Here is a 12,865-nt window from a genome sequence, read left to right on the forward strand (position 1 = left end):
AGACCATTATTCCTCCTACACCAAACTTCACAGTTGGCACTATGTATTGGGGCAGGTAGTGTTCTCCGGGCATCCACCAAACCAGATTTGTCTGTCGGACTGCCAGATGGTGAAGTGTGATTCATCACTCCAGAGAACGCGTTTCCACTGCTCCAAAGTCCAATGGTGGCGAGCTTTACACCACTCCAGCCGACGCTTGGCATTGCACATGGTGATCTTAGGCTTGTGTGTGGCTGCTCGGCCATGGAAACCCATTTCAGGAAGCTCCCGACGAACAGTTCTTGTGCTGACAACGCTTCCAGAGGCAGCTTGGAACTCGGTAGTGAGAGTGTTGCAACCCGAGGACAGGCGATTTTTAAGTGCTATGTGCTTCTGCACTCGGCGGTCCCATTCTATGAGCTTGTGTAACCTACCACTTCGCAGCTGAGCCTTCGTTGATCCTAGACGTTTCCAATTCACAATAACAGCACTTACAGTTGACTGGGGAAGCTCTAGCAGGGAAGAAAATTTGACAAACTGACTTTTTGGAAAGGTGGCATCCAATGACGTTGCCATGTTGAAAGTCATTGAGCTCTTCAGTAAGACCATTCTATTGCCAATGTTTGTCTATGGAGATTGCACGGCTGTGTGCACGATTTTATACACCTGTCAGCAACGGGATGTGGTTGAAATAGCCAAATCCACTAATTTGAAAGTGTGTCCACATACTTTTGCATATACAGTTGAAGTCGGAAGTTTACATACACTTACATTGGAGTCAATAAAACAAGTTTTTCAACCACTCCACAAATTTCTTGTTAACAAACTATAGTCTTGGCAAGTCAGTTAGGACATCTACTTTGTGCATGACACAAGTAATTTTTCCAACAATTGTTTACAGACAGATTATTTCACTTATAATTCACCGTATCACAATTCCAGTGGGTCAGAAGTTTAAATACGCTAAGTTGACTGTGCCTTTAAACAGCTTGGAAAATTCCAGAAAATGATGTCATGGCTTTAGAAGCTTCTGATAGGGTAATTGACATCATTTGAGTCAATTGGAGGTGTACCTGTAGATGAATTTCAAGGCCTACCTTCAAACTCAATGCCTCTGATTGACATCATGGGAAAATCAAAAGAAATCAGCCAAAAATGTATAGACCTCCACAAGTCTGGTTCATCCTTGGGAGCATGTTCCAAATGCCTGAAGGTACCACGTTCATCTGTATAAACACCATGGGACCACGCAGTCGTCATACCGCTCAGGAAGGAGACGATCTGTCTCCTAGAGATGAACGTACTTTGGTGCGAAAAGTGCAAATCAATCCCAGAACAGCAGCAAAGGATCTTGTGAAGATGAAAGGCCGCTCAGCAAGGAAGAAACCACGGCTCCAAAACCGCCATAAAAAAGCCAGACTACGGTTTGCAACTGCACATGGCGTCAAAGATTGTACTTTTTGGAAAAATTTCCTCTGGTCTGATGAAACAAAAATAGAACTGTTTGGCCATAATGACCATCATTATGTTTGGAGGAAAAAGGGGGAGGCTTGCAAGCCAAAGAACACCATCCCAACTGTGAAGCACGGGGGTGGCAGCATCATGTTGTGAGGGTGCTTTGCTGTGAGGGTGCATCAGTCAGGAAGTTAAAGCTTGGTCTCAAATGGGTCTTCCAAATGGACAATGACCCCAAGCATACTTCCAAAGTTGTGGCAAAATGGCTTAAGGACAACAAAGTCAAGGTATTGGAGTGGCCATCACAAAGCCCTGACCTCAATCCTATAGAAAATTGTGGGCAGAACTGATAAGCGTGTACGAGCAAGGAGGCCTACAAACCTGACTCAGTGACACCAGCTCTGTCAGGAGGAATGGGCCAAAATTCACTCAACGTATTGTGGGAAGCTTGTGGAAGGCTACCCACAACGTTTGACCCAAGTTAAACAATTTAAAGGCAATGCTACAAAAAACTAATTGAGTGTATGTAAAATTCTGACCCACTGGGAATGTGATGAAAGAAATAAAAGCTGAAATAAATCCCCCTCTCTACTATTATTCTGACATTTCACATTCTTAAAATAAAGTGGTGATCCTAACTGACCTAAGACAGGGAATTTTTACTACGATTAAATGTCAGGAATTGTGAAAAACTGAGTTTAAATGTATTTGGCTAAGGTGTATGTAAACTTCCGACTTCAACTGTACAGTGTATATTGGAGGCAGTGACAGCTGGGGGCTATGTAGAACAATGAGAACCAAAACAGACTGTCTGAGTTCTAAATGGCGCCCTATGACCTAAGTAATGTACTACTGGACAAAAGTATTGCATTATATAAGGAATATGGTTCCATTTGGGACACAGCCTAAGTATAAGCTAACCTTGAGCCACTGTTAGAATATGCCAGTGTTCATGAGGCTCAGCTCTCCAGTGATAACCTATGTACAGTCACTTCTTACTAGTACAACAGCCGGCTATAACCCACAGGCACACAACAGTTAGAGATTACAGTACAATGTTATACATTCCTGTTCAATACTAGACCCTCACAGAATACACAGTTAAGGCACGTGCGAACGTATGCACAGTGCCCACGTGTAAGAAAGAACACATTATCGCTCATATAGACAAAACAAAAAGCATGTATGTCAATGTTGGGGTCACTTGCAATTCAAGAAATCCATTGCAACTCAATTCAGAGTGTTGAAAATGGTTCTTGATTTGAATTTCAATGCGTGATGATGACCTAATGTGAGAAGTAGCCATGGAACTGAGCCCAGCTGATAGGAAATGCATGTTGTGAATCTGAAACAAGCACAGTGTTCTCTACTAGACCTGACAGACTGTGCACAGGGGGAATATTGGCTAGCTCTGTGGCGTAATGGTGCCTGCCTTACCTGGCTGAAAGCATTTGAATATTGAAATGACTGCACATACCTAAGGATTCAAAACAGCCATTTCAGGAAAAACTGGGTCATGTTTTGACTTCGATGACCAATCTCAAACATGCATGCATGCATGCGCACACACTCACACAGGTATACATGCTGGGTGAAGAGTAATCCATCTTTAATTTAAACAAACTGACAGTTGTAATTTCATTAGTATCCTGAGGTTAAGCTGACTGGAGAGGGGGAAAAGATTTCCATGAGAACACACTGACAACCACTGAACTATAACTACAACGTGAATACAAATGTATTTCAATCTACACCGTCTCCTACAAGACAGTAGGAAAGATAGTTCTCGCTACTGAAAAAAGAAAGCAGTGTTTCCTTTAGCCGTTCTCAGGCAGTAAAAGAGTGCATGAACAGAGTTGAGTTGCCAAAGTAGCCAGGACTGAGGAGGGACAGACCTACCACAGGTTTGGGAGGCTTGGAGAGGGCCACCAGGCTAGCCAGGATATCCTCCTCACAGATCTGATTGATGACGTGGGCGTCGTACGCCACCGTGATAGAGATCTCTTCCATCATCTTGGCACAGGGCAGTATATTCCACAGGTGGGTGAAGTGGAAAAGAGTAAAGAGGTGGAAGAGAGGAGTGGAGAGGAAGAGAGGAGTCAACAGGTCTATCAGAGAGCCTGAGGAGTGACTGGCCTCTTTCACTGTCCCTCAAGGTACAAGCCACGCCCCTAAGGGCGGGTGTGATGGAGCGAGGGAGGGAGGAGCCCTGCAGAACAACACACCTGTTGTATTTCTCTCTCCCTCTGATGCTTGGTGTTCTCAAGTGTGTTGTGAGGAGGATAGTGTGTCTTTCGTTCCCCCTCTTCCTCAGAACCGCCAGGCTGGTATTCCTCCTCCTTTCTTCTTTTCCTACATTTGTTAGTCCTCCAATCCGTGGCGTTTTTCCAGCTCCTCTCGGGTTGCACTCCCGGTATTATTTTCCACTCCCTTCAGTCTTAGTAAGATGAAGTTTGGTTTAGACGCACTCGGAGATGGCTACACACACCAACACACGCTTCAACTGTGTGTTTCAGTGTGTGTGAGGAAGTGTTGGAGCTGTCAGACAAACCACAATGACTCGATGTGTTAAGTGACTCCGCAGTCTACATACGTCACACACTGCTTGTCCTCCCCCAAAAAGTTTGAAAACGAAACAATGTGAACAAAAATAAAAAAACGACTGCAGGCACAGCGAGTCTGATGTTTGAATTCAAGGTGACACAAAAAAACTAAACCACACAGCTGTCTGTAGCGCTGCCTGCAGCCTGACTTATCAGGACCCCACCGTGGTAAGCTTTAGCGTTAGCTTCAGTTGTTCCTGCTGAGACTCGGCCCAGTTCTCTTAGGAGATGTCCCTGGTGGGGAAAGGCACTGTATACAACATTCTCATCCTTTATTCCTTCTTCATTCTCTCAAGGGAGTAGTGTCTAAGAAACAGCAACCACTCCCTCTCTCTTCCTCTCTCTTGCTCTCTCCGTCTCCACTTCTTCTAAATGGTGAAACTGCTGAGCATGAAACGTCTCCCAGAGGGTTGTCAAAGGCAGGCAGAATAAATATTAATCAATCAAATCATGCCCGAGTTGGTTTTAAATGGATTTAAAACCTAAATGTTCCAAGGCGTCGATAAATCTTATTTTTGTCCTGGAAATGTCTCAAAGTTTCCTCAACATTGTTCTTGGGGTGTTTAAGGGCTGTGAAATGTAAATAATTTCCCCATAATCCGGGGGGGTTGTTAGTCGCTGAAAGCTTAGCATCGCTCCCCAACTAGCAGGTGCCAGTGAATTCTTGTACTCGACTAAGCTGCTTAGGAGTCAAGTTGATCCGCTTCAGACATCAAAGAAAAAATGTAAGGACAACATAAATTGAGCAGGCTGGCTTATATTTCCTTCCTTGGCACTCATGAACATATGAGGTATATCATCAACTGATTCAACTCTGCACTTGTCCATGGGGAAGTATAGTTCCATTGACAGGGTATGATGGTTGTAGTTGCCAGTAGACACCGTGCTTCGTTCCTTCTAACGACACCAAGTTCTGTGATGAGAGTATCTCTCGGACTCACACCGTGAGATTTGTCTCCTGAGAGAAGGGAACACGCATGCACACACATCTTCCACAAAAAGATGTGAAAAAAGGGTTTAAAAAGGACAAGATGCAAAAATAGAGTGGCTAATTCTGGAGACTAGGCTCTTCTCTGTCAAAACACCTCAGGCACAATGTCACTTCAGAGGACATTGAAGAGAGAATTGAAATCCTAAGATAAGAGAGCTGCTGCTGTTGCCCAATCAGGCAATTCATACGAGTGGTGGGGTCCTGTGACACACACACACGGTTGTGCCATTCTGGTGTGTGTGTGTCTTCTGGGAGATCAATGGGGGTCGACGTGCTAACGCTGCTTCTTGTATGGTCCTCCCTTGAGTGAGGAGGGGGAAGGGAGAGAGTGGTTGATAACAGTTTAACAATTTCTCCCTGCACTAGGTCAGAGTCAAGGCAGTTGCTTGGATGCCCCAGAGCATGAAAGTCCCTCATATTACACAGCAGTTCCTAGGCCAGTCAGTCAGATGTTCAGAAGGTTGCTATTACACGTTAAGCTCCCAAGAGACTCGATGGCCACCACAATCACTGTCAAGACCTTATTTTAGCCGCCAGTCAATTTGATTTCCTCCGAGTGGTTAAAGCTAAACAAACAGCCATGCAGGCTCAGAGTACAGGCTGGTTCCATCTGTCTCTTCAGTCCCACTGCAGAGTGTCTCCACCCAAAGGTGATTCTCTCTCTCAATTTAAGGGCTTTATTGGCATGGGAAACGTATGTCAACATTGTCAAAGCAAGTGAACTAGATAATAAACAAAAGTGAACAATAAAAATGTACAGTAAACATTAGACACACAGAAGTTCAAAAAGAATAAAGACATTTCAAATGTCATTATGTGCAAATAGTTAAATTACAAATGGGAAAATAACTAAACAAATATGGGTTGTATTTACAATGGTGTTTGTTCTTCACTGGTTGACCTTTTCTTGCGGCAACAGGTCACAAATCTTTCTGCTGTGATGCACACCGTGGTATTTCACCCAGTAGATACGGGAGTTTATCAAAATTGAATTTGTTTTCGAATTCTTTGTGGTTCTGTGTAATCGGAGGGAAATTATGTCTCTATAATATGGTCATACATTTGGGCAGGAGGTTAGGAAGTGCAACTCAGTTTCCACCTCATTTTGTGGGCAGTGTGCACACAGCCTGTCTTATCTTGAGAGCCATGTCTGCCTACGGCGGCCTTTCTCAATAGCAAGGCTATGCTTACGGAGTCTCTCTCTCCCAGATAAAGTGTCTCTCTCTAGACACTGGAGTAGATCCAGAATGTACAAAAAGACAGATTTGAAGTTTTCCTCCATTTCCTTGTCATATTGCTGCTGACTCACTGTGTGGCAGGCAGACCATGGATGCACCTGTTCAGCTCACCTTGTCCACTGAAGTCAATGCAAAGCCCGCCTAACCGCTCTAGCATTCCCTCTCCTCTCTCTCTCGCGGTCCTAAAGCCTGCCTCTCTCAGTCCATCCTCTATCTGACGATGTGTACACTTCGGTGTAAACAGCAAATACATTTCTCTGCGCAAAATGACTCAGAAGATCGCACACTGGCATATAACACCACAGTTCTGCAAGTGCAGTGTGTGTGCGCATGCACGAGCACAATTGTTTTACATCATGTCAGTACGTGATAAGGTGAAGTAATATTACTCAAACATTTAGCAGATAATTTTCTTCCAGAAGCTTTTAAAGACAAGCTTGTACGAGGCAATAATTACATAATAACGTATGCAGAGTGTCTACACTCAGGATATCCTGTCATTAGACATACACAGGGGAGAGGTGGAGGGAGACAGAGATGCATACAGAGAGCAGGGATGGGTGCGGAAGGAGAGAATTATCTCTTCCATCACGCTCTTCTTCCTTCCTGTAAAACTAGAAGGGCTCCCTGCTTTGCCACCGAGACAGTTGCAAAGCAAGCTAAACACACAAAAAACAAAACGAGCGAGCACACACACAAACACACGAGCGCACACACAAACACACGAGCGCACACACACACACACACACGAGCGCACACACACACACACACACACGAGCGCACACAACATACGAGCGCACACAACACACGAGCGCACACAACACACGAGCGCACACAACACACGAGCGCACACAACACACGAGCGCACACAACACACGAGCGCACACAACACACGAGCGCACACAACACACGAGCGCACACAACACACGAGCGCACACAACACACGAGCGCACACAACACACGAGCGCACACAACATACGAGCGCACACAACATACGAGCGCACACAACATACGAGCGCACACAACACACGAGCGCACACAACACACGAGCGCACACAACACACGAGCGCACACAACACACGAGCGCACACAACACACGAGCGCACACAACACACGAGCGCACACAACACACGAGCGCACACAACACACGAGCGCACACAACACACGAGCGCACACAACATACGAGCGCACACAACATACGAGCGCACACAACACACGAGCGCACACAACATACGAGCGCACACAACATACGAGCGCACACAACATACGAGCGCACACAACATACGAGCGCACACAACATACGAGCGCACACAACATACGAGCGCACACAACATACGAGCGCACACAACATACGAGCACACACAACATACGAGCACACACAACATACGAGCACACACAACATACGAGCACACACGTGTGTGCGCAGGCAGCCTCAGCTCAATATATTCTCCATGTGGGAGGAGGTAGGAGGTACAGTGAACATCTATAACCACACACTGACAGGCTGCGGATGTGGTGTGCCATTCCACATAGAAGATATTGAGAGAAGGAAATACAGTTGAAGTCGGAAGTTTACATAGGTTGGAGTCATTAAAACAAGTCTAAGTGTTTCAACCACACCACAAATGTCTTGTTAACAAACTATAGTTTTGGCAAGTCGGTTAGGACATCTACTTTGTGCATGACACAAGTAATTTTTCCAACAATTGTTTACAGACAGATTATTTCATTTATAATTCACTGTATCACAATTCCAGTGGGTCAGAAGTTTACATACACTAAGTTTACTGTGCCTTTAAACAGCTTGGAAAATTCCAGAAAATGATGTTATGGCTTTAGAAGCTTCTGATAGGCTAATTGACATCATTTGAGTCTATTGGAGGTGTACCTGTGGATGTATTTCAAGGCCTACCTTCAAACTCAATGCCTCTGATTGACATCATGGGAAAATCAAAAGAAATCAGCCAAGACCTCAGAAAAAAAAATCTGGTTCATCCTTGGGAGCAATTTCCAAATGCCTGAAGGTACCACGTTCATCTGTACAAACAATAGTACGCAAGTATAAACACCATTGGACCACACAGCCTCATACCGCCAAGGAAGGAGACGCGTTCTGTCTCCTAGAGATGAATGTACTTTGGTGCGAACAGTGCAAATCAATCCCAGAACAACAGCAAAGGACCTTGTGAAGATGCTGGAGGAAACAGGTACAAAAGTATCCACAGTAAAACGAGTCCTATATCGACATAACGTGAAAGGCCGCTCAGCAAGGAAGAAAACCGCCATAAAATAGACAGACTACGGTTTGCAACTGCACATGGGGACAAAGTTCGTACTTTTGGAGAAATGTTCTCTGGTCTGATGAAACAAAAATAGAACTGTTGGGCTATAATGACCATCGTTATGTTAGGAGGAAAAAGGGGGAGACTTGCAAGCCAAGGAGCACCATCCCAACCGTGAAGCACAGGGGTGGCAGCATCATGTTGTGGGGGTGCTTTACTGCAAGAGGGACTGGTGCACTTCACAAAATAGATGGCTTCATGAGGAAGGAAAATGATGTGGATATATTGAAGCAACATCTCAAGACATCAGTCAGGAAGTTAAAGCGTGGTCGCAAATGGGTCTTCCAAATGGACAATGACCCCAAGCATACTTCCAAAGTTGTGGTAAAATGGCTTAAGAACAACAAAGTCAAGGTATTGGAGTGGCCATCACAAAGCCCTGACCTCAATCCTATAGAGAATTTGAGGGCAGAACTGAAAAAGCATGTGCGAGCAAGGAGGCCTACATTTACATTTACATTTAAGTCATTTAGCAGACGCTCTTATCCAGAGCGACTTACAAACCTGACTCAGTTACACCAGCTCTGTCAGGAGGAATGGGACAAAATTCACCCAACATATTGTGGGAAGCTTATGGAAGGCTACCCACAATGTTTGACCCAAGTTAAACAATTTAAAAGGCAATGCTACCAAATACTAATTGAGCGTATGTAAACTTCAGACCCACTGGGAATGGGATACAGTGAATTATAAAATAAATAATCTGTCTGTAAACAATTGTTGGAAAAAGCTGAAATAAATCATTCTCTCTACTATTATTTCGGACATTTCACATTCTTAAAATAAAGTGATGATCCTAACTGACCTAAAACAGGGAATTTTTACGAGGATTAAATGTCAGGAATTGTGAAAAACTCAGTTTAAATGTATTTGACAAAGGTGTATGTAAACTTCCGACTTCAACTGTATGTTTACAAGGAAATATCAAGTTTCAAGTTGTTACGTGCACTAGTACAGTGAAATGACTTTCCTGCTTGCTCTGTCCCAACAATATCAGTAGTACTATAAAACAAAGTCAAGCAGAACAAAAACACATGACAAATACTTGACTTTTAAAAAGTTTTATAATACTACTGATAAGACGAACGCGGGAAAGTAAGTAAGCTAAATACAGGGTCAGTGCCAATACCATATTTACAATGTGCAGGGACACTTGAGTGGTAAGGGTAAATATCCTCATAACCTGTTAGGTAGACTATGGCAAACCTGGCTTAGAAGTCATGTAGGCAATTCAACTAGACTGACACTTTCACATCTGAAAATAAAACTGGACTTCGCCCAGTTGGAAGCATAAGCTCCCTTTTGGATCAGTGGTCAGTGCAGTGTGTAAAACAGGGGGAACAGAAAACCGAGAATAATGGTTCCTACCTTGATGTTACAGGCCTGTTCCATGAGCCTGCGGGCGTTCTCTGCAGCCCTGTAGCGTTTGGGCAGCTGGACCCGGAAGAACTTCAGAGCCCCCTCAAAGTCAGTCTGAAGCAGGTCCTCCTTGGATGTCTGAGGAGAAAGAAGACAAGCTCAGCCAATAGAATAGAATATGACAGAGACAGAAGTCTGAAAACATGACACTATGACACTTTACTTTGTAATGTTGGAAAGATGATAGTACTCAACTGTAATGGGAAATGATTTGATTAGTTATTTTCCTGTATTTTATTTAATGTTGATATGGATTTATATGTAATAAACATGATCATATGTGAAGGAAGACTCAGACAGATGCTTTCCCTTGAGGGAAGGGAAACAGGAGTTAACCATGTGTGTTTAATTAACATACTTAATAAAAGTACTTTTAGTTTAGTGAACAGATTGTTGGCGACTAAGTAGTGATGCTTTACCTTTGACCCGTTTAACTGCCAGCATCTAATCTACCAGTGTTGAATGTTAACGTCGACCAGTGTTGAATGTTAACGTCGACCAGTGTTGAATGTTAACGTCGACCAGTGTTGAATGTTAACGTCGACCAGTGTTGAATGTTAACGTCGACCAGTGTTGAATGTTAACGTCGACCAGTGTTGAATGTTAACGTCGACCAGTGTTGAATGTTAACGTCGACCAGTGTTGAATGTTAACGTCGACCAGTGTTGAATGTTAACGTCGACCAGTGTTGAATGTTAACGTCGACCAGTGTTGAATGTTAACGTCGACCAGTGTTGAATGTTAACGTCGACCAGTGTTGAATGTTATGGTTACAGTTTGATACCAGACTGAGTCGAGGGCACACTGATAATGTATCTGTGCCACCCTGATTCTGTAGCAGCCAACGTTGTGACTTCCTACAAGCCTCGTGCTGGTGTTTACAGTACCGTCAGTGCTGTGTGATTAACAGAGGAGGACCTTCTCCAAGAGGCCCGTTACACAGTTTCTCTGCTTCTGTTGTGACATTGTCTCCATGTTGCAACTTGTAATAAACCGGATTTATTTCCGACTGATTTGACGACTGCTCACCTTTTGGTTCACCTGGAATTTCCTTTACATTAACCATGAGTAATACTACTTTGATCCAAGATATCTGGTAGTGTCATTTCAAGTGAGACGGGTGTTTAAAACAGGTTGAAGCCCTTGTTAATAGGGCTGAACGTAACATCACCACACAATGGCATAATGACGCATCGTCATAATGATGATTCACACAAAACACTAAATTAACAGCCCAAGCTATTGAACAATTCAACAATATAGCTACATTACAAAAGTATGTTGTTGGACAACAGTTGCCCTCGCAGGGTAAGATTGCCCATCCCTGGCCTAATGCCTATCCTGTCCTAGCCCCAGTCCCTATCTCAGTCCCTGCCCCAACCCCAGTCACTATCCAGTCCATCTCTCACCGCAAGTAGTTTGGGGACGAAGAGGCGATGGCCCATCCCCAGGAGCCCCATCACCTTACAGACAGAGTCTGTCTCCCCAGCTTTCTCCTCCGCTGAACCCCCTTCCTCTGACCCCCAGCTGCCCATCCGCAGTGCCGCTGGTAGCTGGGTGGGCATGGCAGTGACCGGGGGTGATGGTTGGGTGGAGGGGGAAAGAGAGGGAGAGAAGGACGGAGAGGAGAGAGGCTCCAGCTCTGGGGCCAGGGTGGCCAGGGTGCAGGGCGACTCCAGCGTGCAGTCCCAGCTTGGTCTGAGCTAAGTCCAATATCGGTCAATCCGACCAAGACTTCAGGTCAGGGTCCAGCAGAGATTATTCTCTTAGGCTGTTTGGCAATTCAAGCTAGGTCTTAACGAATGGCAGCAGTGACCTTTAGGGGGAAAGAATAGGTCGATAGTTCCGCATCGGGTAGTGACACACAACACAGTGAGGTATTGGATCAGAGGTTCTCTCGATAGACTGGCCAAGCCTGTCGTCCCCCAATAACACAAACTCAGCAGAAATACACCACGAATAGATCCACAGGTAGAGAGGATCCAGTGGGGTTGAGCACCAGAGAATCAGTGAGTTGGTTGGGTTCATTCAGTAAGCTCCGTTGTCAGAGAGCCGATATAGCCCCTCGACCTGACAACACTATAGTCCCTTCATCACAACTGACCAGCGCAGTCGGCATAATGTAGATACGGTGAGGAAGGAAATACAGTGCAAGGATACTCATCTGCTTTTCTCAACAACAACAAATCCCAAAACAGGGGGGGCATGCCATTGCCTAGCAACAGACAGGCACGAGGCTAGACGGTTTAAGCAGATGACAGGTCTTCACCTTTTTATCCCCCTCCCTTCTTCAAAGAGCAAGTATCTCTCTTTTCACAACCGAGACCAAGGCTTAACAAGGACAAAACCCGAGACCAAGGCTTAACAAGGACAAAAGACAGACTTCAATGATCCTCTTTATCTTCAGCCGAGAGGTAACGCTATAGACATATAGGTCAGGGCATACTGAGTTTGCTTCAGAAAATCTGTCCACAAACATCCCTCCCTTCCAAATGATGTAGTCCCTTCACGTCCGAAGCGGTCCTTTCTGATGTAACACACATCGGAAGCTGAGGGGAGGAAGAGACTGAAGTGATTCTGTCTATTAGCCACGCCGCCTTAGGCTGAAGCTGCTTCCATCCCAAACAGTGACGTCTTGGCGTTGTGTTGTTAACAGCTGAACGGACTTTAAGGACGATGGTGACTCAGAGTCCAAGAGAGGAAACAGATGTAGTGGTGGTAGAGATCAGGGCGAGGCAGAGTAGGGAAGGCTCTGACAGGGAGCCTTAGCAGGACACACAAGCTTGAGTGTGTGTGTCTTGGTCTCTGTCAGGAAATCCTTTACTCCCATAAAGGAGC

At 44.9% G+C, this 12,865-nt stretch overlaps 1 protein-coding gene across 6 annotated transcripts in view; it reads right to left on the reverse strand.

The window, feature by feature from the left end:
• LOC120053672 (rab GTPase-activating protein 1-like) overlaps positions 1-12,865 on the reverse strand; it is a 148,949-nt gene that overhangs the window by 24,222 nt on the left and 111,862 nt on the right. For 5 of the 6 annotated variants that reach the window (XM_039000846.1, XM_039000845.1, XM_039000847.1 and 2 more), the window contains one exon: positions 9,977-10,105. In XM_039000846.1, the coding sequence (XP_038856774.1) occupies positions 9,977-10,105 (129 nt within the window). Of the gene's footprint in view, positions 1-3,336; positions 3,448-9,976; positions 10,106-12,865 lie in introns of those variants that run through there. The other variant, XM_039000850.1, reaches the window with a different exon arrangement.

Source organism: Salvelinus namaycush, chromosome 9 (assembly GCF_016432855.1).
Source record: "Salvelinus namaycush isolate Seneca chromosome 9, SaNama_1.0, whole genome shotgun sequence".
Classification (NCBI taxonomy): Eukaryota; Metazoa; Chordata; class Actinopteri; order Salmoniformes; family Salmonidae; genus Salvelinus; species Salvelinus namaycush.